At 35.8% G+C, this 27,972-nt stretch overlaps 1 protein-coding gene across 1 annotated transcript in view; it reads right to left on the reverse strand.

Moving 5' to 3' along the window:
* DNAH7 (dynein axonemal heavy chain 7) overlaps window positions 1-27,972 on the reverse strand; it is a 221,067-nt gene that overhangs the window by 69,313 nt on the left and 123,782 nt on the right. Inside the window, exons 41-47 of the mRNA XM_059927531.1 lie at window positions 25,880-26,109; window positions 22,756-23,086; window positions 20,475-20,821; window positions 18,369-18,549; window positions 15,759-15,944; window positions 10,810-10,973; window positions 1,151-1,305 (exon numbers count right to left, since the gene is read on the reverse strand). Of these exons, the coding sequence (XP_059783514.1) occupies window positions 1,151-1,305; window positions 10,810-10,973; window positions 15,759-15,944; window positions 18,369-18,549; window positions 20,475-20,821; window positions 22,756-23,086; window positions 25,880-26,109 (1,594 nt within the window). The remainder of the gene's footprint in view (window positions 1-1,150; window positions 1,306-10,809; window positions 10,974-15,758; window positions 15,945-18,368; window positions 18,550-20,474; window positions 20,822-22,755; window positions 23,087-25,879; window positions 26,110-27,972) is intronic.

Below are 27,972 nucleotides of genomic sequence, written 5' to 3' on the forward strand. Positions count from 1 at the left end.
CCAAGCCTAAAATTATAATTAACATTTTAAAGACTAACTCATTATTGATATGCAAAAATAAACTGTCTGTAAGTCTATTTGGTATATCTCTTTTGATTCTTCCACATAACACTCATTCTATTAGCAACTGGGATTTGCCAAACTTGTCCTGGGGCTAAATATATTGTCCTTTCATAATGTTGGCAATTTACTTGGTTAAGTAAATAGTCAAAATTTAATAGGTAACATGAATTCAAAATGTGACTAATAACCCCAACATACTCAAATCATAAGCATTTTGGTTTTTGTTTTGACAAATGTGACCTGTGCATAGAGCTTCACTGAAAAATTCTCGTCATGTTTTTAATCTCTCCATTGTAAACGGCAGATAATAGTCAGCCACGTAAAATGTGCACTCACTTCTCTGCCACTTTTGTAGGATAAGTCGAGAGAAGAACAAAGAGATAGTTGGACTAATATTGTGTTAAAATACTTTTGAGTGCTTCCCTGGTGGCACAGTGGTTGAGAATCTGCCTGCCAATGCAGGGGACACGGGTTCGAGCCCTGCTCTGGGAAGATCCCACATGCCGCGGAGCAACTGGGCCCGTGAGCCACAACTACTGAGCCTGCGCGTCTGGAGCCTGTGCTCCGCAACAAGAGAGGCCGCGATAGTGAGAGGCACGCGCACCGCGATGAAGAGTGGCCCCTACTTGCCGCAAATAGAGAAAGCCCTCGCATGGAAACGAAGACCCAATACAGCCATAAATTTAAAAAATAAATAAATTAAATCTAAACACTGGGTTCAATTTAAAAAAAAATACTTTTGGCATATCAAGTGGCCCTTTTAATTGCAGAAGTGGAGCTATAATGAGAACGAAAGAATGGCAAACAACAGATAAAAATTAAAACAGCTAAATTAGAAGACATATCCCAAATGAATCTTGAGACAAAGAAAGCATCCTAACCTGTTAGAACTATAATCTCTAAAGTTCTCACTTGATTCATTACCAATAAATAACGAAAGATATTAACAAAGTAATCATTTAAGATGAGTCTGACACAAATATCTTCAAAAGGAAAAAAAAAAAAAAAAAAAGCCCTACATCATTTTGGGTTAATTGTGCCCTCTCCAGGCAATTCTGTAATGTATGCTTGTTATTCAAGTACATACCAGGGGTGCCAAACTGGATGCAATTTTCCAGAGTCCTGGCATAGTCAGAGTCACTTAATTTAATTAGGTGAAGGCTATTGGTTTTTTCCATGCTCTTGATCCATTTATTAGCCTGACCTTGAGGATCTATCATCAGAGGCCACCTTCTTGCGTTCCTGAAAGGGAAAGAAAGACGATGCTGGTCAAGCCATGATCTGTCTCTAATCTATTTAAGAGGCATGCATCACTTTCTTACAGTTTATACTTTATAGTATTATTTTACTTTTTAGCTTGTTTTGAGAAACTGTGTTCTTGAAGCAGAGACATTTAAATTGAGAAGGCTACTAGAACGGCAACTACAAAAGCCATCTGGCAAACTTAACACAAGTTCTTTTACTCCTTTTGGAAAATTACAATTCTCTAAGTGTTAAATTATATTTTTGAAAATGTTTGCTGCTCTTGCTAATTAAGTCACGATGATAACCATCAAGAGTACTAGAAATCAGGAAACTCCAATTCTTCACTAGGCCCTGCCATTAATTACTTCTGTGACCTTGGGCAAGCCACTTCATTTCCTCAACTTCTATCTGCTGTCATTTGCACAAGAGGGAAAGAGAAAGGATGGAGACATCACATCTCTATTTGAAATCTAGACCATTAAAGATACAGTGGTCTAAAAAAAATGGTGAGAAGCAAAATTTTATATCACCTAATCTTCATAATAGCCATCGATCCTTAAGTGTTAACACAATTGTTGACCCAGTAATTGTTTCAAACAGCTGTATATTTAATGTCACATATGTAGTTCACTACATACTTGTCTAGAGATTGCAAGCTTCTTATGAACACAAATATATTCTATGAAAGTCAGGGTTCTTGCACTATGAGAGAGCTCATACTTATTGCTTTATTCTCACTCACATCTCCCTTTTAGGATAAGAACAAGAGCAGTGAACCACCACAAGGCGCCCAGTTTACTGCCCAGGGTGTTGTTGGGTCACAAAGAGTTAACCAGTATCTGCCATCACGACATGGTATCCAACCACAGAGCTTTCTATCTGCTGTGAAATGTAATCAGCATTAAGATCACTGTTCTTTTTCTTTCTCTCAGAAGTTTCAGTAAACACAAGTCATAATTTTGGCCAGTTTCCTAAAGATACTGTCATACTCTTCCAAAAGTGAGCACAGCAAATTCATGCCAAGCATCAGAAGAACAGGAGGAGAAAATAAAAGGTGACTGGGGCCAAAAAAAAAAAAAAAAAAAAAGCTGGGGATGAATCAGGATAATCTATTCGATTCCATCTCATTACAACACAAATTTAGTATTTCATTGGATCATTTGTACCAAATGGAAGGAACCCCAGTCCTCCAATATAAGCATTATATAATGTATTAGTGAGCTTGGGCTGCCATAACAAACCGCCACAGACTGTCAAACAGCAGAAATTTGTCTTCTAACAATTCTGGAGACTGGAAGTTCAATAGCAAGGTGCTGGCAGAGGTCTCCCTCCTTGGCTTGCAGACAACACAGCCCTCTTGTGCCCTCAAGTGGCCTTTGCTCTGTACGCACAACCCTGGTGCCTCTTCCTTTTCTTACAAGGACACCAGTCCTACTGGATGAGGGCTCTACCCTTATGACCTCATTTAACCTTAATCACCTCCTTGAGGCCTTGTCTCCAGATATAATCACACAGTGGGTTATATCTTCAACATATGATTTTGTAGGGGGTGGGGGGACAGAATTCATATTATAATATTAATTATATTTAGGAAGAAATGAGATGAAAAGAGTAGATGCAAACAACTAATAAAAAGGGAATCATATCCATAGGAAACTAAAGGGAGTAAGAGGGAAATTAGAAATAAAACTTATATGTAAAAGTTTCATTCTGTTACATTTTGGAAATATTTTTAAGGTTGGAGGATTATGTGAGCTTTAGACAGCATTTATGCTTCCCTAAAGAAACTGAAATGACTCACTCTTCTTTCTGTTGCTTCCACATTTTTTTTAGCCACAATACCCCTGTTCATGCTGTTTCTTTGTCCAAAATGCACTTCTTCCCCATCCTTTCATGTTCAAGTACTACTCACATTTCAAGGTCAACTCAAATGCTATGCAGTCCACAAAGCCTGTCTTGATCTCTTTTCTCACTGAACTTCTTTAGCCATTCATCCATATTACATTTATGGTACTTTCATATAATGATAATATTCTATTACGGTAATTCTATAATTTATTAGCTGCATCACCCAACTAAATTGTATATTCTTTAAGGGACGAGTCCATGCTGATTCTTCTTTTTCCTCTTTTCCTAGATCAAATAAAGCTTGCATATGACGATCCACTGAAGTAGGAACAGCAAAAAGAACATCTGACAAACACCATACAAGTTAACTCATTCTAAAAATGGATATTTTATAAGAGATTATCCCCGCATGGAGAAGACTGGTCCAAAGAACACCATCTCAAAATTAGAGGAAAGGACTTCTGGTGTTGACCAAACTGGGTAAAATCCACTATAGCCTACCTCTGTCACTGATTACAATGAAAACTTTAGGATAAAATACAAAAATCAACTACTTGCAGATCCTAAAAAGTAAGTAATAAGAAGTGAATGGGAAAAAAGTTAAAACTTGAGTAATGACCAATAAGGGGGTGGTGACTTTCTTGTGTGTGTGCGTGTGTGTGTTTTCTCCTTATCTTCTGGCTTTGGTCTGAGAACAGGCCTAATGGGGGGAACTGTGCAGCAGGCACAGGTAGCAAAAACTCAAAGTAAAAGACGGAGAAAATGATCATGTGCGAGCCAGAGAGTGGGAGTGGGGGGAATCTCTCTGTTCTCTCTTCTGTCCCTACCCCCAGGTCAACCCAGCTATATTACCATGGCAGAGCAGTGGTAATTCAGTCACCTAAAACACTGAGTGAAAATCCATCTCTCTGGATAGAAGAGCTGGGAAAAGGGGCCTCTGTTGTGCATAGAGTCTGAGGGGTGTCATAATCTGCTCAGGCTGCTATAACAGGACTCAGTCCAAAAATTACTTGATATACAAAGAACCAGAATGTGACTAATTCTTAAAGAAAAAGTAAGATGTTAGATTTACTAGAAAAATACCTTTAAAGCAGTTATTATAACAACTCTTCATTTGGTAATGGGGAATATTTTTTGAAATAAATGGAAAGAGAGGTGTTATCAACAGAGAAATAGAAAGTTCTGTTTATAGAACCAAATGAAAATTTTAGAACTGAAAAATATAATACCTGAAATAAAAACTTCACTGTAAGGACTCAACAACAGAAAGGAGACAACAGAGGAAACAATGGGTGAACTTGATGACCCGTGAAAAAAAATAATCCAATTTGAATAATAAAGAGAAAAAAAGATTGGAAAAAAAAGGAACAGGGTCTCAAAGACCTGTGAGAAAATATTAAAAGGTTTAACATTCATGTCACTGGGGCCCAGAAAGAAGGAGAAAGAGACTGGTGTAGAAAACACATTTGAAGAAATGGTTGAAACTTTCCCAAATTCAGTGAAACACATAAATTTACAGCTTCACAAAACTCAATCCTTAAAAAGGAGAAACCAAAAAAACAAAAAACCCCCACCCACACCCAGCCTCATTATAATCAAACTGCTGAAAACCAAAGAAAAAATATTTTGAAAAAATATTTTTAAAAAAGCAGCAGAGAAAAATGATATATTATATTTGGATGAAAATTATTCAAAAGACTGCAGATTTTACATCAGAAATCATGGAGCCAGAACAGAGTAGAACATATTTAAAGAAAAGAAAGAAAAGAAATGTCAACCCAAAATTCTATGTCCACCAAACATATCCTTCAAGAATAAAGGCAAAATAAAAAATATTCTCAAATGAAGGAAACTAAAAAATTATTTGCCAGCAAATCTGCTCTAAACAGATGCTAAAGTTCTTCACCCTTAAGGGAAATGATGCTACAGTGAACTTTAGAAATAAAAGAAGATCAAAAAATGGTAAATATAATAGGCTATTTCCCCCCTGTTAAGTTCTTTAAAGTATACATAAATACTAAGACAAAATATTAACATTATGTGTCTGGGGGGCAGAGTTTCAATGTATGCAGACATAATATATATAACTATGATAACATAATCAGGGGAGGGTATAGGGGACTTGCATGGTTACAAGTCTTCTACATTTTAACTGAAGTGGTAAACTATCTCTAGGTAGATTGTGAAAATTTGTACTAAAAAATAATGCAAAGTATTATAGTAAAAAATAGATAAATTAAAGTATGATACTAAAAATGGTGGATTATTCAAGTAATCTAAAAGAATAAGAAATGAGGAACAGGGCAACAAAAACCAAATGTAAAAACAGAAAAATAATAAAATGTCAGATCTAATTTCAATGATATCAACCACATCAAGTATAAAGTTGTCTAAATTTACTAATTGAAGGAGAGAGATTGTCAGACTAGAAAAATACAAGGTCAAACTGTATGCTATCCACAAGGTACCCACTTCAATTATAACAACATATTTATATTAAAAGTAAAATGATGGTAAAAGATACCATGCAAACACTAATCAAAAGAAAGCTGGACTGGCTATAGTAATATCAGAAAAAAGGAGACTGCAGAACAAGAAAAATTATCAGGGATAAAGAGGGATAATACATAATGATAAAAGGGTCAGTTCATCAATAATACATGACAATCTTAAATGCGTATGCATCCAACAAGTGAGCTCCAAAATACAGGAAGCTAAAACTGATAGAAATGAAGAAACAAGTAGATGGAATATTAGCAAGGATATGGAAGATATGAACAACACTCTCAAACAACTCAACCTGACATTTAAAGAAGTCTCCATCCCATAATATTTCAATTGCACATGGAACATTCACATAGACCATATTTATGCTGTAAAACAAATTGTAATAAATTTAAAGCAACTGGAATTAGATAATGTATGCTCTCTGAATGTAATGGAATTAAGCTAAAAATTAAAAAACAAATAACAAAAAGAAACCTTAAAAATTCTCAAGTATTTGGAAATTAAATAATACATTTTTAAAATAACCTATGGTTCAAAAAAGAAAAAGTCTCAAGAGAAATCAGAAAATATTTTAAAGGAAATGAAAATAAAAATACACCATATCAAAATTTGTGCTACGCAGCTAAAGCAGTACTTAATGGAAAATATACAGTATTAAATGCATAGATTAGAAAAGAAGAAAAATCTAAAATCAGTAACTTAAGCTTCTCTCTTATGATATCAGAAAAAGAAGAGCAATTTAGGTCAAAAGCAAGCAAAAGAAAAGAAACAGTAAATATTAAATAAGAAATCGATGAAATTGAAAACCAACCAAACAAACAAAACAAAAACCAAAAAAAAAAAAAAAAAAAGGAGAAAAGCAATAAAAGGCTTGTTTTTAGATAGGATCTACAAAATTTAACAAACTCCAGCTAAACAAAGAAGGTACAAATTACCAATATAAGGAATGATAAGGAAAATTATCACAGACCCTTCAGACATTAATAAGATGTTAAGGGAATGCTACAAACAACCCTATGCCCATAAATTTGGCAACTTAGTTGAAATGGACCAATTTCTTGAAAGATAGAAACTACCAAAACTCACTTGAGAATAAATAGATAACTTGAATGTCCTATAAGTATTTTAAAATTGAATTCATAGATAAGATCTTCCAACAAAGATCAAAGAAGATCTAAATAAATGGAGAGATATACTGTGTTCATGGATTAGAAGACTTACTAAGTTGTCAATTCTTCCCAAATTTTGATGTATAGATTCTGCAGTCCCTATCGAAATCTCAGCAGAATCTTCTGTAGATATTCTAAAATTTATATTGAGAAGTAAAAACTAGACAAAACAATTTTGAAAAAGAAGAAAAAAGTTGGACGAGAGATACTGTTCAATACCCAGTTAACAACTGCATCAGATTAATTTTCTTCAAACAACACCCTCAAGATAACATCTTTTTGATTCAAAAACAGGACAATGTTGTGGCTTCAGTTTACAATGTTTGCTTTTGAAGATCAGAGCTCTCATAGTTTCTCAAATGGAAACGGGATTATTATAGCACCCAGCACTCCAAGTTTTGATAGTGTTTGTTCTTTTGTTATTGTCTAGAGAGGATAAATATTTGGTGCTCTTTTGTGTTTTTGAAAAATACAGACTTCTAACATGATAATACATGTTCACTGTAGTCTGCATGGAAGGACGGAATTTGGATATATAGCAGTGGAGCATTTCAAAGAGTTCTGCTATTTTCCTCTTTACACACACACACACACACACACACACACAATTAGATAAAAGCAGACAAAGAAAGGTGGGTGTTCCTCTCAGTTATTACTGTTGCTGAAATAAACCTGATTTATCTGACTCCTATAAAAATGAAAACTTAAAACATTTTTTAAAAGCAGGGTTATATTAGATATAGGTCTGGTCTACTTACCAAGTTGTTAAACAATCCCAATACTTTCCCTGTGAAATGTTTAGATAGAATCCAATTACATTTAGTGTTATCACTAGCCCTTGAAATTCTCATTAGCTAAGGAAACTTCAAGTGTCAGTAGCTCCAAAAGTTAATTATGTTCTAACTTGCCCAAATTTTACATATTCTTCCAGTTCCCTCAATTACTGACTCTTCCCTCATCTGAGATAGTATGTGAAAAGCATTTAGCACAGGCTCAGGTCCTTAGTAAGTGCTCCATATTAGGTATTATCATTATCAAGTAAGTATCTCTGGGGAAGGAAGAACACACTAGCAAATAAGTAAGATACTTATCTGGTACTTCAAAATGATCACCTTAACCTATTTACTGAAACCTCTCAGTATAAGATTACCAAAATCATTGGGAAAAAAAGCCAAGAATAAAAAATGTTAATATTTCCTACTTAGTAAGGCTGCTACCATAACTTCTTGTTAATGCTTGAACACTTTTACAAACAAATAGCAAACACTTAGGGGTTATAGCTCATTAAAACCATTTTCTACTTCAACGTCTCTGAAATGGGAGTTCGTCTTGAAAAAGATCACTGAAAGATATGGAATTTTAAAAGCAGAAACGTTCATCAACAGTTCCAGTATTACTGAAATATGACTGGACCCAAAAGAAAGGGTACATTTATTTGTTAGAAAATAAGAAGCATATCAGCCTCCACTGGATAAATGGAGTTACAGGAATAGGTTATAGATGTCCTCCTAGGTAGAACAAAAGTATATAAATTGCAAATCAAAACAATAAAGGCATAACTACTACTATGTGGGACATGACCAAGTATATTCACAATTGTTTGGGAAGATCAAAGCTTTTTTTTCTGAGAGGGAAACAATAGCAACAACAACAAAAACAAAGTTGGACTATTATTTTAGCTGAAGTTAATTGGTCCAGCTGGACAAAAGTAAAAGGTGGACTTCTTTCTTTTTCTATTGAAACTTTTAAAATAAAATTTTATCATTAATTATTATTATTTGTACAATATTATATTTTGACTTCTACAGCACGCTCACCACCGAAGGTTTAGTTTCCATTCATTACCAGATCTTTGATCCCCTTTACCCATTTCACCCTCCCGCCCACACTCCCAACCCCTCCCCCTCTGGTAACTACTACTCTGCTCTCTGTATCTACGTGTTTGCCTTGTTTTGTTTTGTTTATTATTTATCTATCTATTTATTTAATATTTCACACTGGAGCGAAATCATACAGTATTTGTCTTTTTCCATCTGACTTATTTCACTTAGCATAATACCCTCAAGGTCCATCCATGTTGTTGCGAGTGGCAAGATTTCATCTTTTTTATGGCTGAGTAGTATTTCATCTTACATATACACCACATCTTTATCCCTTCATCTGTTGAGAGACATTTGGGTTACTTCCATATTGTTGGATAGTATAAATAATGCTGTGATGAACATAGGGATGCACATATCTTTTCTAATTAGTGTTTTTGTTTTCTTCAGATAAATACCTAGAAGTGGCATGGCTGGATCATATGGTAGCTCTCTTCTTAATTTTTTGAGGAATCTCCATACTGTTCTCTGTAGTGGCTGTACCAATGTACATTCCCACCAACAATATATGAGGCCTCCAAAAGATACACTTCAAAACTTTCAGAAACCTCCCATATTGTCAACGTCTAATGTGTATTCTCACATTACACGTCCACTCAAACTGTTTGCCACCTACTTGTTAAGTATTTAAAAAACGAACTAGCTGCCATCCTATACTTCTTAAAAGGCACTTAAAAATCTGTTTTAGTTGCAAACTAATGTACATATTTAGCATTTATCTAGATTCTATAATTTTTCTTCTGGATTAATTTAGATTATCAGAGCAAGAGTACCCAGTCCTTAATTTTAGTCCGCCAAAGAAAAGCTTGATAATCTCTTCTCCAAATCAACAAAATAATTAAATGTAAGTTTAGTTCCTGGGAAAGTTTGTTTTTCTGAGTATGATTTGCTTGATTGAAAAATGAGAACTGTGTGACACAGCTTTTCTTTTTTTTACCTTGGTTATCGCAAAGCTGTGAGCTTAATTCAGGACCCAACTGCAAGGATTAGCTTGTCTCAAGTACCTAATAGTAACTACCTCTTTAATATCCCTAGGTGGTCTCATCAGATTTTATCCTATTTTATGTTATATTCGAACTGCACATGCTTCAAATCCTTTTAGAATAGTTCAGTAAATAAATGCTATAGAAATCCACATGTCAGGATCATTTGCTGAGCAGTAAAGAAATTTGTTCACCAGAATTTTAATTTGTAGAATTATTTTCATAAATATTACAAACAAAAAATTTAATAATAACTGGTTTTTACATATAGTGGTTAATTCTATTTTAAAAAATTTATATGCCTCTACCATTTTTACTTTAAATACTGTCATATCAATTACTTTTTCAGTAGTAAAGTAACAACTACTCAAAATAGTGATGTAACACAGAACTGAACGTTTCCTACTGATGGTTTCCCTATGCTATTTCTAACATGCTAAAACCTCCAAAAAGATTGGCCCAGTGACAGAAGGCCCATAGTAATGTGACCTTGAAAATAACACAATCAATGATCGTCCTCACACTAGGGCAGAGTGAAGTCCTTGGCTTCTAGGAGGCAACACCTTGAGGAAAGGTAAGGCTGGATGAGCCTCCAGTATCCTCCCGGCCCAATCTCCATGGGATTTATCTACGAACCAGGAGATTCCAGGAAAAGCACCACTCTTTTAAAAGCCCCAATCAGCCCAGGACCCAGAAATGTATCCATATCATTTAAGGTGGTCGCACACCCAGCAGGGAATAAGACATCACCAACACAAACCTATCCCTGCATGTTTCATTAACCTATAATAAAAAAAAAACCCTGCGTTTTATGGGAATAAAAAATTTGGACTTCACTTACTTATGGCAGGGTTTTGTTCTATTTGCTAAAAATTGATTAAAAATTAAGCAAAAGTCATCTGGGGTTTTTAGTTTGTTTACCACTGTCTCCAATGCTCAACTACTCTGACATTAATTGGAGAAGGAAGTGATTATCCATATTTAATTTAGCTAATTAGTTAAGTAAAACATTTGTCAATACTATAAAAGTTTACTAGCTGTGTTAAAAAGGTACACAGATAAATAAATCCACTGACTGATAGAGATCATTTGTGAGAAAAATATTTTCCTTACATTATGATGATCCCGTTATCAATAGAAAATGAGTCAGAAGGTAATCCAGCAATATTCCAGGCTCGAATTGTCACTACTTCTCCCAGAATACTCATAAGGGAATAATCATCGGAGCAGGGGATATCTCTTCCTTTGCACAAATTTGTCCACTCCTTGATTTGGGTCTTTAAGACATACACAGAAAGATATAAAAATGAGGTTGGAGGTTACCAAATGAATACCTTGTAAACTCCTCAACTACACTCTGGGTCTACAAAGCATCGTTGAAACTCTACCTCAGAAATGATTTGTGTTCATCATATTTTTCAAAATAAAATCATAATTTAGAAGCTCTACTATGTATTCAAATGAAAATTATATATAATATTAAGATAAAATTTAGATAGATCACTTACTAGTGAACTCAGAACTTTGTATCTGGAAAAACTAATTGCCAATTATGATTCCAAAGCTTCCGTTGACAAAATACATGGAGATCACCATGTTTTTGTACACATTTTCTTTAAATTATAAATATCAGCACACCTTACTACAATATTGTGGTATAAAAGTAAATCCAATTTGAACCAGTAGGGGACACAGAAAACATCTGTGTCTGGCTCTCACATGTCCTGGGGGAGGGACCAGAGCAGGGTTATTAGGCACCAATAAGGATCAGGGCACATACTGGAGTTTTGGATACCCCACCTGGGGCACAGTTTGCTAGGATGTTCAGGAACCAGAAGCGTACTTCAAGCTTAGGTTCACACTCAGAAAATCAGCAATCAAGGTCCAAATTGAGGTTATAGATCAAAGGGTTCATAAACAGTGAAAGACATGACTGGAGAGAAAACAGGTTAGAAAGAGGCAAGGAGAAGGTGGATATATGTGGTGTTTATAGCAGTCCATGGGCAGATGAGGATACCGTGTGTGCCAAGTGGAGCTAGCTGAGAGGGCGTGGTGGGTACTACCGTCTCCCTCGGGTTCCTGCTGAGTAGGTTGGACCAACATTCCCTTCGGTGTGCACGTGAAAGGCTATGACAGTTTGGGGACAGCTGATGATTCTCATGACCTTGATTAGCCAGTTATTCTGTAGAATGCCCCACAGCTGGGTCTGTGTGGTGTTCTCTCATGAGTCAATTTAGGTTATGCACCTTTGGCAGGAATATCACAGAAATGATACTGTGTTCTTCTCGTTGCATCTCATCAGTGGCACATGATTTCAAATTGTCCATTTATGGATGACATTTTTATTTTGATTAAGGCATTGTCTGCCAGGCTTCTGTCTCATAATTATATGATCTTAGGTATGATTAAGGCTTCCTTGGATGGTGGGCCATAACACAAAGACACTCCTATAGATGAGAGGCAGAACTCTTTGTTACTTACAGCTCCAAATGAGAGAAAGCTGATACCCAGGAGGCTGCACCTGGACACACAGTAACAGCAAGGTGGAACTGCAGGGGGCAGTTTATAAACGTCAAGCAGAGTGGGGTGGAGTTAGCTAGGTTTCCAGGGCTTCCTGACCACTGGGTCTTTTGAATAGTTCCACAGGCACCGGGAAGAAGGGGCCGTCCTTGGGTGTTCGGTATATGGGGACCTCTGGAAGTTGGATATGTGCCTATTGTAACCCAGGACTATTAGAGCCTGAAAAGGGAAATGGTTGGCGTGAGGGCTTAGCAAACTGCCCACAGAAGGGAATTCAGAGTTGTTAACCATGATTCAAAACTGAGTTAAGACAGCACGCTCATGAGTACTTAATGACTATCATCTGGGTTTTTACTTGGTTTGGTTGTTGGCACCAGGACAGATGGCATGGCTATGTAGGGTAGAGGAGCAGGCAGCATTTCCAGTTTGATTCTGGCTCCTAGCACACTGTTCCTATGGGCACGTTTTGATTTTTCGTTGGCCTGAAGACTTTCGTGGGGAGGTCTGAAGGTTTTCTCAGATACAGCTTGATGCCGGTATGGGCATTGTAGCCAGTGATATGGGGAAGAAGTAGGGAAAATGAAAGCCATAGTTGCTGTGGAATGCTCTCTATAGTTGACAGGTGTAGTATGTTATCACAGATGAACTCTGGCTTAGAAATTGAAGTGGCCAATTATATATCTGTAAGGGTGTAGCAGCAGAGAATAAGTGAAATGAACATGAGGGCCTCTGAACAAGCATCTCAAAATACAAGCCAAGGACCTTGGCTGGTAATCAGGTGGTAAGATAGTTGGTGGAAATGGAAAACTGAGCATTAAGGGTGCCATCTTGGTGAAAGTAACTACCACCACCAAAGCAGTTTTGACTTTGATTATTGGTAGGGAAAAGGTCTCTTAGAAAGTTCAGATTAATTCAACTCCAGGGCTTGTATGTCCTTACAGCTTTGTAGGATTTTGTTTTGGAGATAGGCATGAGCATTACAATCGAATACTGTGGGCCCAGTTATGCTAGGAGAATGGAAATTTTCTACGTTTTATTATGAGGAGTGCCCGAAACTCTACAAAGGGGTTGATGAATAATTGACAACTACTCAGACTCAAGCTTAGAGGGAGGGGATCTAGCTACTTACTGCAGGCTCTTGGTATCCAGAGACTTTGACGTTAGGAAAAAACCAAGATTGTTTTAAAGCCTTTTTGTCTTACTTGGGTTTCCCAATAGCAGACTCTGACACGAAGATTTATCTGAAATGATTTATTAAGGAAGGGATACTAGGAGAAGCAGTATAACGACCAGGAAGAAGCCAATAAAAGGTGAGGGATCAGCCAAAGTTCTGCATAGGTGGTTACACCTTAATCCTACAGGGGGTGTAAATTATTCCTTGCATTTGTTCCAACCAGAGGAAGGGAGACAGACCTTCAGGCTCTCACCTCTGTCAGTCTTTCATTAAGGCCAGCCTCAGAGGGCAGTAAATTCCCAGCCAATTTTAGCTCTCCAAGCACTGCGCAAAGTGAGTTCTAAGAACCCAAGGGAAGTCTGCCAAAAAAGCCACAGGTGCTGGTTGTTGGATGTGAAAGCACAGGAAGCCAGGCGGGGATCTGGGCAGAGCACTGAAGTTGCCACTATTACCCTTGTGCTTAGAATCGAATGGGAAACTTGATGGGGCGTAAACTGCCAGCTGCCCTGACCCAGGAGAAATAGATAAAAGATGATTACAGAGCAGGATTCAGAGAATGAATTCAAAGGAAGGAACAATGATGTTAGAGATGAGTTAAGTAAAAGCCTAGGTTGCTACAGTAAAGCAAGGAAGGGATAAAACTGCCTCCAAGCCTTCTTAGATGGGACGGGACGAGGTGTCCTCTTGAATCAGGGGTGGGGACAGTGGACATGAGTTCACAGAAGCAGCTATGAGCTTTGCTTGGAGCTTGTGTCTAGCTTAGTGTTGCTCTGCTTCTGTCCATAAATTTCAAGGTCTCAGAGTTCTGGCCTCAATGCTTCCTTGAAGCATTTGTGTAGTGGTTTAACTGGCAGCCCCCATTCTGGTGGAAGCAGGTGACTGGGGAGTCAAGCAAGATGCAGTGCTTCGGAAGGAGTCGTCAGAGAGGGCTGGGTTGGGAGGAGCGGCCCTGGCTGGTGACTTCCAGCATGGTACTGTAATGCTCAACAGGAGCCAGTGCAGACACCCGGGGGGGTATGTTGGGAACCAACAGAGGAGTGTAGGCGGCTCTGCAGGTACTACTTCCTTCCTTCCAAGTTGACATAGAAGAGTAGAAAGAGGGCTAAATTAGGATTCAGGTGACAACAAGTCTCATTTCTGCTCTGTCATTGACCAGCTGTGTGGTTCTGAGCAGTTTTCTTAATCTTTATAAGCCTCAGTCTCTGAAAATGTCAAGCAAACAAGTCTATGACTAGGTAAATAGTGTCATGTTAAATGTTAATTATCTGAACTACAAGATGTCAATGCCATAACTGCAGACAGTCATTCAGACACAAATGAAGACAGAAAGCTAAGAAGAATATGAAAGTCATGCACCAGGACAAGGGCTACCAGAACCCAAAAGACTAAAGATAGAAGCATGATCAATGTGAGGATTTTAAACTAGTTTGGTTAAAAGCAAACAAGCAAACCAAAACAGTGGCCACCAAGAATCAACCCTACTTAAGCGAAAGCCCTGAATTCAAGCGAAGCTCAACTGAGACCACGGGCAAAGCGAATGCTTTGTAAAACTTGATAAAGCCACACACAGAAGTGGGTTTTCATTTACTCTTTCTCTCCTCCGTTGACACCAGAAGCTATTGCCAAATGTTTCAAATTTCTCTTCTCTGTATTTTCATTGCCTTCTTCTCCTTTTAATTTTTCTAAATCTCTCCTCCTGCTTTGACAGGGCCATGTCCTGGGTTGTACTCCTAGAGAGAGCTGAAGAATGTGCTGGGTCTCATTGAGAAAAGAACTGAACAGTGGAACAAAAAAGCTGGGAGAAGAAGTAGGGTTAGGAGTTGGGTCGAGGAGAAGACTGAGGCAGAATCCATCAAAGGGGTGGGAATTCGAAGCAGGGAACCTGGTATTTATTTTCTTAGGAAAGAAGCCACTTATCAATTGGGTTTTAGGTAGGTTCATCTTTTCCTCCCATAAAGTTTCAGTTTCTGAAATCATTTGGAAATGATTTATTATTGAGATTCATAGAGAGTAGTTGACTAAACACCCCCCAGCCCCCCCCAAAAAATCCCGATACCTTTATACTTGTTTAAGAACTGAAATTTTATCATTAGAGCCTACCATTTCACATTACGTTCTAAAGTAGATCTTTTTGTTTCTAAAACAATTCTAAAACAATTAGAAGAGTATTTGATATAGCATTTTTTTGGCTACCAAGCTAATTTATTGAATAATTAAAATACACAACTAGGAATCACTTGAAAACATTTTTCTCCCTTGTACTTACCAAAAAATCCAAACAAACAAACAAACAAAAAACCCCAAGATTAATGTTGATTGTAATGGGAGGCTCAGGAAGAGACCCTGGAGGTCGATGAGTATTCCTTACCTGTCGATAGTTAGACGTAAAGGCTCCGAGGTAAGCGACGACCCCTGAGGAGATGAGGATGTCCCCTGTCAGGTTGATGTGCAGCTGCCCCAGCTCCAGAGCTGTTTGGCTCCATCGAGTTTTCTCACCCCCAAGGCCTCCGATCAACTTTTCAGCTCGTTCTAGCTTTTTGCTACACAGGTCAACCTCAAAAATAAAAGTAAACTTTTATCAACATCTACAAGTAGAATAAGTTAAAAAATTATTTAAATTTCTGCAAGATTTTACCCTCAGGGATAAATTTTTACATTACCAACTTATGCCTGGAATTTATTTTTTTTAACACTCTAAAAGAAAAATGTGCAATATCTAACTATGAAGACTGGCAAGTCCATGACCTTTTAGAATATTTTTCATAATAAAGTGTGTACTTTAATATAATCTGTGAAATTCATAACAGATATTTATCATATAATGCAAAGAATAGCTCTATTTAAGGAAATGAGCTACAGTATGAGACACTGAAAGTTAATTAATAAAGGACATCCTCTTGCAAATATAGATGTTTCCCCTCCATTTTAATAATCTAAATGCATTTTATTTTAAATATTCTATGAACGTTTTCCCCTCATTTAACTTGTGGTTGATTTAATGATAATTTTAAAGGTTAAATGTTTAAAAGTTTTAATAATTTATGCTTACTTACAAAGCACAATTTTCAAGTTGTTAAATTGTGTCAACCTACTCAGGCACTTGCAATTAACCTTAAATTAGGACATCAATCAATAGCTGACAGCCTACTTTGTGCATAAGACTGTCAGCCAAGTTTGATTATACATAATTAAGCAATGTTATTTTAAAAAAGAGGAAGGGTAATTATGAATATGGCAAACTTTGGGATAAGCTATTTCAACCCATGCAATAGCAATATACCAATAGAATACCTGAATTATTTTGATTAATTTTAAGTGACTTAGCATCATTAATCTTAGAAGATGACAAGATTAAGTAAAGGTTATCTTAAAGTTCAAAATGAAATAATTTACATGAACAGAGGAAGTAAATAATTGATAAAAGCAGAGACATTTAGATTATTTTGGAATAAGAATTTGGCTTATACTTTTTCTTATGCTATTAATATTTATATTAAATAAATGCTTTTAGATTAGAAGATATAAAATACTGTATCAGTTTATCTAAAGATAGGTTTAAAAAAAGCAGAAGGTATATAATTGGTAATATTTTTGATACTTCCTAAATAAAAACCTTTCTCTCTTAATTTTCCCTCCTTTAATATCTTGTGCTTCCTAGTTTCTTTCTTCACCCATTCTTCTTTCAACAGTATTAAAATGTTGAATCAGGTCTTGGACTATAATAAAGTTGCCATCAGAAACCACCAAGTAAAAATATTTTAGCCAAAATTTCTCTTCCAAAAGTAGATTTTTAATACACATATATGCATGCATTCAATTTACATTACCATAATTTTCCAACATTTTATTATGAAAAGTTATTTCAAACATACAACACAGTTGAAAAATGTTTACAGTGAGCAACCACATACCCATTTTTTAGTTATATTATTTAAACTAAAACTGATCACTTGGAACCCATACCTAATAATAGGTCACATTTTTAAGATTAGCACAATGTCACATATTGCACAAATATAAAATATGTGCACATATCCTACAGAAAGAAGCAGTCTAGTACAGTGGGAAAGAGCATAGCTATTAGAGTCAGATTGCCTGGGTTTGGATCTTAGCTTAGAAGCTGCATTGACCAGCTTAAGTTAAGTTGCTTAACTTTTCTGTGCTTTAGTTATTACAAAATGGTTCAAAAAGATTACCTCCCTCAGAAAGCTTTTGTGAGAATCAGTGAGATAATATACATTGCTCTCAGAACAACAGTGCCTTGCATATAAGCACTCAATAAATGTTGACTGTTATAAAATATTTTGACTTTTTTCTGGAACATAATCAGACTCTAGCAATTAATTTTTGCAAATGGTATCACTATCTAAGAGCAATGATTTTAGTCTTAAAAACATTTTCAGTGGACACACTATGGTTCTGGGTATTGAGTTCTAATCTCAGCTCTGCCATTAACTCTTTTTTTTTTTTTAAAATAATTTTTATTGGAGTATAGTTAATTAACAATGTTGTGTTAGTTTCAGGTGTACAGCAAAGAAAATCAGTTATTAACTCTTATATAACCTAAGTCACTTAACATTTTGGTTCTCCATTTTCTCACTTATAGTGAAGAGTGATTTAAATAATCTACCTCAATATTCTAGTAATCTACAACAGAGATTATTGACAATTTTTTTCTTTTTGTGGGGTAAAGAGCCAGAAGGTAAATATTTTAGGCTCTGTGGACTAAGAGGCAAAAATGAGGATATTATATAGGTACTTATAAAATCATTTAATATGTAATCATTTAAAAATGTCAAAACCATTATTAGCTTGTGGGTTATACAAAAACTGACAGTGGTGGACTTGGCCTGTGGTCCACTCTTTGCCAACCACTGACCAGGAAGAAAACAGGATTGCTGTGTTTGTGCCAGCATGAACATCATTTTTATTTAGAATAATTGAGGATTTGCCCATATTTGTCTGTATTATCCTATACCTGGTTTTCCAAGTCAGCCTTCTTTTGTTTATTTAGTTCGAGTGTGTCCTGAAGCTTGGTCAGCTTGTCCTGAACTTCCCGAAGCACTGACTGCTTCTTTCTGAGACCATCCATGGCAATTTTAAGCTCCCCTTCAGCTGCAGCCAGTTTTATCTTTTTGGGAGCTACTATTTTTGCCACTCTGCCAAAAGTAAAATTGGAAAATTAAATACATGTTTAATATTCTAGTGTACTTTCCATCACTGAATTTACTTTTCTAATATCCTTACTATAACTCAAAACACATCTTCATGTATAACCTATACTGATTTCTATATTCTATATTTCATTTAAGAATCAGTCAAACCTGATCTCAGCACATAAAACATGACTATTAAAATAGATACCAAATACACATAACGTTTTCAAATAGGTAATTTTTTTACCCAAAATAAAATATTCAGCTGTCACCAATGTCAATTTCGGTGATTTTGGAAAAAGAGAATAAGCATATACATGTAAAATAGAACAGTGTTTGTGGAAACTAGCCTAATTCATTAAGGCTTAATTATGATGAGAAGAAGGGTATTTTATTTACATCATTTTACTCTTTCATTTTTAAAAAATTTTTTATTATTTTAAATAATTAAATGGGTTAATCTAACTTTTATTTTCATCTCAAAATAGTCAAAATGATTTTGTGTGTGTCCACCCACTTCCTCAGTTCCCCAACTTTTTTTTTCCTCTTCCAGTTTTATTAAATATATCTAAGAATGACACTCCTGTCTTTATATTGTACTTTTCTCAAATTTCAGAATATATCCCTAACTAAAACCAGCTATCTTATAAATATGTATGTTGGTAATAAAAGGAACTATGTAGGAAAAAGGATGGATCTAAATTCTCTTCTATCTGGAAAATGCAATAAGTCATGTTATCTTTCTAAATAAATGATAAAACATTAAATTAAAATTTATCATTAACATAATATATCATGGTCCAAAATATACATAGCCTGTAATATATATATATATATATGTACAATGATTCAAACTGTTTATGAGTTTGAAAGACGACCAGTAATAGTTCCTTTTTTGAAGAAATAACCAAAAATTTTTACTCTGTTTTGTATATAAGTATTTCTCATACAATCATCAAAAAAGGCTGTTGGGCTTCCCTGGTGGCGCAGTGGTTGAGAATCTGCCTGCCAATGCAGGGCACACGGGTTCGAGCCCTGGTCTGGGAGGATCCCACATGCCGCGGAGCAACTAGGTCCATGAGCCACAACTCCTGAGCCTGCGCGTCTGGAGCCTGTGCTCCGCAACAAGAGAGGCCACCACAGTGAGAGGCCCGCGCACCGTGATGAAGAGTGGCCCCCGCTCGCCGCAACTAGAGAAAGCCCTCACACAGAAATGAAGACCCAACACAGCCAAAATTAAATACATAAATAAATAAAAATAAAAAATAGTAAATATATATTAAAAAAAAAAAAAGGCTGTTTGTCTAAACAAAGAATATATGTTAAGGGTGGTTTTCAAAATGTGGTCCAAGACATGTCCCCTCCCCTTCAGGGACTCCAAGAGGTCCTCCTTGTGCAACTAAACATCTGTGTGAGGCTGCATTTTCCTCATATACTTCAATCAAAACAATATATCCCACAACAGATTGAATGAAGCAAATCTGAGAGTCCAGCTGTCTTCTATTAAAGCACATAGTAAAGAGATGTGCAAAAATATGAAACACCACTTTTCTCACAACTTTTTTTGAAAATTGTGGATTAAAAAAAAGTTACTTATGTAAACATGTAGAGTTTTTTATTGCTATTTAAAAATGAAGTAAATATTTTTTAAATTTCTCAGTTTTAATTTCTAATATGGTAGATAAAAAAGGTTCTGGGGTCTGCAATAATTTTTAAGAATGTAAAGGGTTCCTGAGTCCAAAAAGTTGAAGTATCATTGTATTATACTATTTAGTTGGTATAGTCTTGCCTCCAGTAAATATGTCATATAACAGGCATTAGACAGGATTTTCTGAGGACCCTCTCACCTATGTAGCTCTTTATATTATTTAAATGGCCAAACCTGAAAATAAAACACACCAGTTCATTTTCTTTTTGTTAGTACTTACTTGTCATACGAATCCATTGCTATGACCCATTTGCACAGACCTTCGGCTGCTGTGGAAGCATTTCTAATCTTTTCTGGAACAAAATCTGGATTTGGAATATAATTTTTTCTTATGATGTTCATGTAAGCTGGAGGAATATTGTCCTTGTCATATTCATGAAGTGACTGTAGAAATCGAATGTCACCAAGAAGTCTTTTGGCAGGACCCCAGAAATCCTCAATTTTTCTCCCTGAACCTGTTGGGTCAGGGATTTTGTCAGCTTTGATGCCTTTCAAGATGCATACAGCTTCCATAACAAGCTTGACACCAGCGGGAGGACTCTTCATGGATTTTACCACTGTAATGTCCTTGAAATAATAACATGCTATTATTAAAAAAGAATTGTTTACATATGACTTGTAATCGGTTCCTATTTTCAAACTAAGCCATAAGATAGAAACTCACTGTTCATTGGGTAGAAATGGTGAAAGTGATAGAATTGTGTCAAGAAGTGTTGAGAAGTTTATCCCAAAGGAAAAGTTATAAACAAAAGAGAGTAACGGGAAGATACCCTATGTGAGATTACTTATGACATGAAATCTACTTCAAAAACACATGAAAGAGAGTTTGGCTGTCACAAAGTTAAGAGTTTTGTTGCTTCTGAAAAGCTATAAAAGTCATAGATGCAAACAGAAAAACACAGAGAAATTATACATATGAATGTCTCTTATAAACCAATTATATATAGTTAGCTCCTGTAAACATTTTCCTTTATATTCCTCTATATCTTTTTCATATGTATATGCTGTAAACCAGTGTATATGCTGTATTTTAACCAATGGAATCATAGTATACTTAACATACACGCTGTTTTAAAATCTGTTCTATTTCAATAACAATACATAGCGAACATCCGCTCATGCTAGTAAACACTTACGTCATTTTTAATGGCTGCATAGATAGCCTTCCAATGCACAGATAAGAACCATAATTCTAATACCTTATCTGTGCCTTGTTCTCTTTTTTACTATTACAATTGCCATATTGAATTAAAGTCTTAATGTCTTTTATTTTTTTAAAGCTTTTGACAAATATTGACAAACTGCCCTCCAGAAAGCAGAAGGGTGCCTGCTGTTTTACTACATACACCCTTCGCAACACTGGTAGGCATTCTGACAGGCCAAAGAAATTTTATTTTGATCTGTATTTCTTTAAATACAAATGAGGTATGATATGTTTATTGACATTTTGTATTCATATGTTTATTGACTATTTGTATTTCCTCCTTTGTGAATTAGTACTTCTTTATACCATTTACTATCTTGTCTTAGAGCTTGTTATTGATTTGTAAGAGCTTTTCACATAGAAGCATATTAATATCTTGTTTACCATAGAGTTGAAAAGTTTTTCCTCAGTGTTTCTAAATTTCTGTCCATGGTGTTTATATCAAACAAAATGCGTTGGCTTTTAGGTACTGAAATTCAGTACTTTAAAAAATTTTTATTATTTATGAAAAATACAAAAGAGAGCATATACATTACAAACAATATTGTTTAGTATTTTTTTTGTTCCTGATTTCTTATACCAAAGAAATCCTAGGTTCTAGTTTACATTCCAAGGTTATTAACATCTGACCTACATTTTCTACCATTTTTACAGTAACTATATTTACATTTCAATCTGAAATCTATTTTGGAGTAAGGTGTGACGAAAGGATCTAACACTTTCTCCCTTACCTAACCCAAAGGTTTAGCCAAGATTCCCAACACTATTTTTTAAAATTCATCTTTATCTTTCTTAATTGAAATGTTCACTTTCACACCTTAATAAATTTCAAAGCTTAGACATGCTATTATAAAATATAACATTGTAAGCCATATTATGTATCACAAAAAACAACTGACAACATTGACATAACACTTTATCATATATACTGTAAGGTGTATTCCAATTACAAGTGTCTAAATATGAAATAGGTGCACATAGCATCAAAATATGTACTTGGGTCTTATACCCCTGTTGATTAAAGTTGTTCTGCAAAGTTCCTGAAATAACAGTTGTTGTATGGTTGTTTAGAACATTTGGAAGCTTGCTTCTTTTTCAAAATTGTCTTAGTCATGCATGTACATTTCTTTTTTTCCAGGTGAATGAGGGAATCTTTTTGCCAATTTGAAAATGATTTCAATCGCATTAAGTGTGGAGACTAATTTGGAAAGACAGACTAGATTGTAGCACACAATATTAAGTACTTTCTTAAGCTATGATGATGCATCTCCCAGCAAGCCTGTGGCTGTGCTCTTACCTGTGCAGTGAGAGTGTCAAGGGCAGCTAGAGCTGACTCTAATATGGGCAAGGCCCCTGCCAGGTCAGCGTCACATTCATCTTTGATGGCTTTGGCAGCCATAGCTTGTTCATTTGCTATTGTTTCATCAGCTTTCACTATTTTTTCAGTTTTGGCAACTTCTACAGACTCCCTCTCAATGATCATCATCATTTCATCAACCTCTTTGCTAGCAACTTTTAATTGAGGATGTAGAGCCTCTAACTCGAATTGCATTGTGGCTACTTGAGATGCAGCAGAATCCAGTTTATCCAAACCCACTTCATACCTCTTCTTCATTTTCATTACTTCACTGAAAGCAAAGATAAAACAAGGTTAGCTGTCAGGCTCTAGCTCCTCCTTCAAGGAAAAAACTTAAGTGTTCTTGAGCTTTTCAGGCTTTTTCATTATAGGTATCTTGTAAATAACCTATAATGGAAGAGAATCTGAAAAGTTATAAATATATATAACTGAATCGCTTTGACACAACATTGTAAATCAGGTATACTTCAATTTTAAAAAAGTGGTTTGAAAGATTTTCACATATATTAACAATTTTGTGAAAAATATAAACTCTAGAACTTTAGATTGTGTGCAATTAAAAGTAGACAGTATGTCTTGGGATTTTTTGTATTTCCAGTACCTGACACAATATCTAGGCATATAACAAACTCAAAAGATAAATACACTAAGTATAAGGCAAGGAACCTCCTATACCAAGATGAATGATGTGCCTCTACAATTAGTCACCTTGGGAAGTTTATTCCAACAACATTATTGTTCCTTCAAATCTTTTTATAATCAGTTATTTTAAATAGACTTCAGTGCCCAAAATATATTATTTTGAATGCTGCCAAATGTGGCATATAGTTTTAAGATGTGTTAAGTATCTTGAAATAGGAATTTTTAAATTTAAGATAAAAGTGGCCAATAGAGAATAAAGCTCAACACTTTTTTGGTGCAATATTATTATAAGGTAATAATAATTGATTCAAAATAATGTAATATTTTAAGATACTTTAAATTTTTTATCTGCATTCATATGTGTTCTAGAGATAATTATACATTATGAGTAGAGAAAACTCTCCTTTATAATTTGTTTCATTTTAAATATTTGAGATACCATAATGTCTCAAAGTAAAAGGTGACGCATTTTAGAAATTCTCTTCAAAAAGTTGGTTGGAGTAGGTAACGAACCAACCTGATAATTGTCTAAAGGTGGAAGCGCACTCTTCAACTGAGTGCTTAACTGACTTGAGCTGGAAAACTGAAAAGGCTGTCATAGGAAAAAAAAAAAAAAACATTACAAGTCAGGACATGCTACACTTTTGGCATTTGTGATTCCCTCCGAGCAAAATGTGTTACAGCAATGGGAACTGAGGAGACTGGAAAGAGGATACCATGTTATCTGTGAGTTTGGTTTCAGTGGAACCCTTGTGGAGCAAGCACTGGAAAGGTCTCACTCCTGCCAACATGAAGCAGTTTCTGTGTGGTGGTTCATCCCACGTGATGCTTTGCTGGCTAAAACACTGGTTTCTTGGCAGGGAACCTGATAACTTGCTTCTAGGTTACAGTACTACCTGGCTATAAGGAGATCTAAAGACTTCAGCTATTAAGGGAAGAATAACTACAGGGTGGGAATTCTAGTTGAGGTAAAGGAGAACATTTTTAAAAAGAGGCAAGTTGAAAGGCCAACAAGAATATCTAAAAATGCCTAGAAAACTATTACTTTCAAACTTTCTCTAAGTTTGTATCTCACTTTTATAATCTTTCTTCCAGTTAGGATGGCCTTAAATACTGTGAGCATATAATCAAACAGAAAGATGAGTGATACCCCCAAATTAATCAGACTCCCCAAGTGGTTTTGATCTCCCTGGATGGGAAAATATGGGGGGAGAAAAGCAAGATTCCATTAGGTTAAAGATCCTAAGATCTACATGGAAAGAAATAATAAAATGACAGCCAAAGAAATAGTAAAATTCAGCTAAGTCATGTAGCAGCCTTGGGTGGGACTTGCAGATTTCACTAGGTAGATGGAAAAAATACTATTGGTATGATTCAACACGGGGTGTGTGCCATGATGAATAGGAAAGCTATGACACTCCTGCTGTGGAAGGCATTACAAGAGTCACTATAAATACGGCTAAGGAGTTTCCCACCAGTATCTAGGTAGCATCTTGGACAATACGAGAAAAGGTACTTCAAATTGCCTGAGATAGTGAGTTAGCCATAGGAAGATTTAGAATGAACTATAGTTAATACGCAAAAACTAAACTTATTATTTTTTTGTCAAGGAATCTGTGCACATTTGGTGTTTTAAGTATTTTTTTAATATTTAAAAGAATTTGGTCTATTAGATGAACAGATCAGCCTCGTACTCCAATATAAGTTATGTAATTGATCAACAGAGGTAATTTGTGCTTTGAAGTGAAAAAATCTCATTAAGTTTTTAGACAATAGTCAAACACTGAAAAGGACTTAAGGCTTACCATATGTATAAGTTTAACTTACTAGATTTTAGAAATTATTTAAGTACCTGGGACAGTTTAGTTTGTTAAATCAGACTTTAAGAGGGAAAGAAAAATATTAAAAATTACAAATGCAATATAAAAAATTGCTTAAATTCGTATAAGTATATTGATGTTTGTATTGATGTTTTCAAATAAGAGTTTACTTAAAGAAGGAAAGCTGGTTATGTATATTGAGTGGCTGTCTCTGGGTTTCAGCTGTTCAATACCTAAAGAGAAGGTTTATTTATTATCTAATTACTTATTAAAGAAAAATTACTCACTAGTGTTGTTTACCCAATAGCATTGTCAAAGTATCCTGGAGCCTTACCACAGCTCTGAGTGGCACACCTTCATTCCTTAAACAGGTATGATTATGCATTTATCATGTGCTGGGCAATGCATCTGCACAAAAGAATAAGCCCTGCTCCCTACCTTAAGAATATCTGTGGAGTAAATCATTTAATGATGTAACAAAACTCACAGTATATACATATATGAAATAAATCTCTACCACATCATCGCTATGTCATTTTTGTCCACACAAATGTTTTAAAAACCACCATAGCTTACTTTGAAATAAGAAATTTTGTTTTTACCTCCTTTTCTTTTCCAACAACAGTTTGAAGGTAGAGATTAATTCAAGATAAGAGGTAGGAGTCACATAATTGTATCTTTGAAGTTCAACATAGAAGGATGTCGATAAATCTACAGTAGAAGTGTGAAAGCTTTTACACAACTCAATACAGCCATCTCGTATTTCCTCTGACACTTCAATGTCTTCCAAGAAGCGGGAGGCAACTGCCTGTAGTGCATCTTCAGGCCAGGACTGAATTTAAGATAAATGCTTTAGCACATGATCCAATTTACTGACAGGAGTTTGTTATTACTGCGGTCCTTCACGGATGGTGGAAATGCAGGGGAAAACATGAGGGATGGGGTGGGACAGACACTCATGAGGAACTTCCCCCAAGTACTTGGCCCCTTAGGACAGGGAGCCAGTAACTAATGCGTGCAATATTAACCCTTCATGGTTTGTTCAGGGGTTAGAGAAATTGGGCATGAGTATTGCAGGAGCAAGGAAGAAAAAAGGAACTAAATTTATAGAATATCTATCTTTGTGCGCATTCTATTATTATTATCTCATTTCATTCTCCCAACAATTCTCTGAGGTAAATGTTACTATCCTTTCCCCTAAACTCCAGAATTAGATCAACAACTACCTCTTTGATTTCTCTTATAACTATCTCAAACTCAACAAGTCTAAAACACGGTTCTTATCTCCCCCAAAATAGCTGCAGTCCTCCCCAACTTAGTCAACATCTCCACCATACACCCAGTTGCTCAAGCCAAAGTCACCCTTGATCCCTCTCCTCTTCCTCAATCCTACATCTATTCCAAAAGCAAGTCCTATGGGCACCATCTCTAAAACAGCTTCCAAATCTTTTCCATTCTTTCTATACCCACAACCATCATCGCAGTTCAACTCTCTGTTACCATCTTCCTGGAATTTTCCAACAGTGTCCTAACTGGTCTCCCTGCTTCTATGCTCTATGCAGCTGCCAGAGTGATCTTATCAAAGGCAAATTAGCTCTTTTCATACTCTCAATTCACAATCCTTCAAAGACTTCCCAGCACATTCAAAATAAAATCCAAAGCCCAACTTGTAAATCTCTACTTGATCTGGCACTTTCCACTTTTCTGACCTCAGCTCTATGACTTACCCCTCAGTTACTGTGCCCTTGTCACCCTGATTTTCTCTCACGCCATTCATTCCTTCTATGTAGCTTCACTAATTTATTCTCTTACCAGATCCTCTCAGAACTGGCACTTTTTGTCCTTCATCTTTCCTTGTAAAGGTCACTGATTCAGAAAGCCTACATGCTACCCTGTATGATGAATTATTTTTCACTAATTTGCAAGTAGGCAAACTCAAGGAAAGCAGAAGCCTAGTCTATTTCATTTTCCTATTCACCTCCAGCTTTAGGATAAGACCTGCTACAAAGCAAGAGTTCAATAAATATGTTTTTCGTGTAATAATTAATCTTAGCAGGAAATGGAGGAACAAAGGGGCTATGTAAATTCCCCAAGGTCCAAAATTCTTATGTGTTAGATTTCACTTACATGATCTCTGCCACAGCTTGTAAACTTCCTACCCCACCCCCTTGTCTGCTCTGCACTTCCTGATACTGAAATTTACTAGAAAAAGTGGTCGCTGGGGCTTTCTTCCTTTTGACGTCCTGTTGGGTTTGCTAATGGAAAGAAACTGGAAAAAAAAAAGAGGTAGAGGCGTTTCTACCCCTCTTCCTTTCTAGCAGAAGCTGAGCTCTAGGTTTTGGGTTCCTGTTCCTATCAGACATTCCTACTTCCACAGCTCCAAGTTCCAGTAACACTCCTTCCTCCCTATTCCCTTTTTTACCCAGCTGTAGTAACATCTTCTTGCTACACTCTACCACTTTCTGCCTGACCATCCCTCTCAAGCTCCTTTAATCCTGCCTACACGTCTATGAACAGTCCCTTCATTCAACTTTCCTCAGTGAGGCCTTCCAGGGTGCTCTCTGTTCCCTGTCAGGAACCTGACTGATACACAACTTTATCCTAAAACTTTCTACAATAAATTGATGTCAATGACTGTATACACTAGCAATAAGAAGTTTTTCTATTATAATGATTTTTGAATTATAATTTCATA

Source organism: Balaenoptera ricei, chromosome 7, assembly GCF_028023285.1.
Source record: "Balaenoptera ricei isolate mBalRic1 chromosome 7, mBalRic1.hap2, whole genome shotgun sequence".
In the NCBI taxonomy this organism is placed as follows: Eukaryota; Metazoa; Chordata; class Mammalia; order Artiodactyla; family Balaenopteridae; genus Balaenoptera; species Balaenoptera ricei.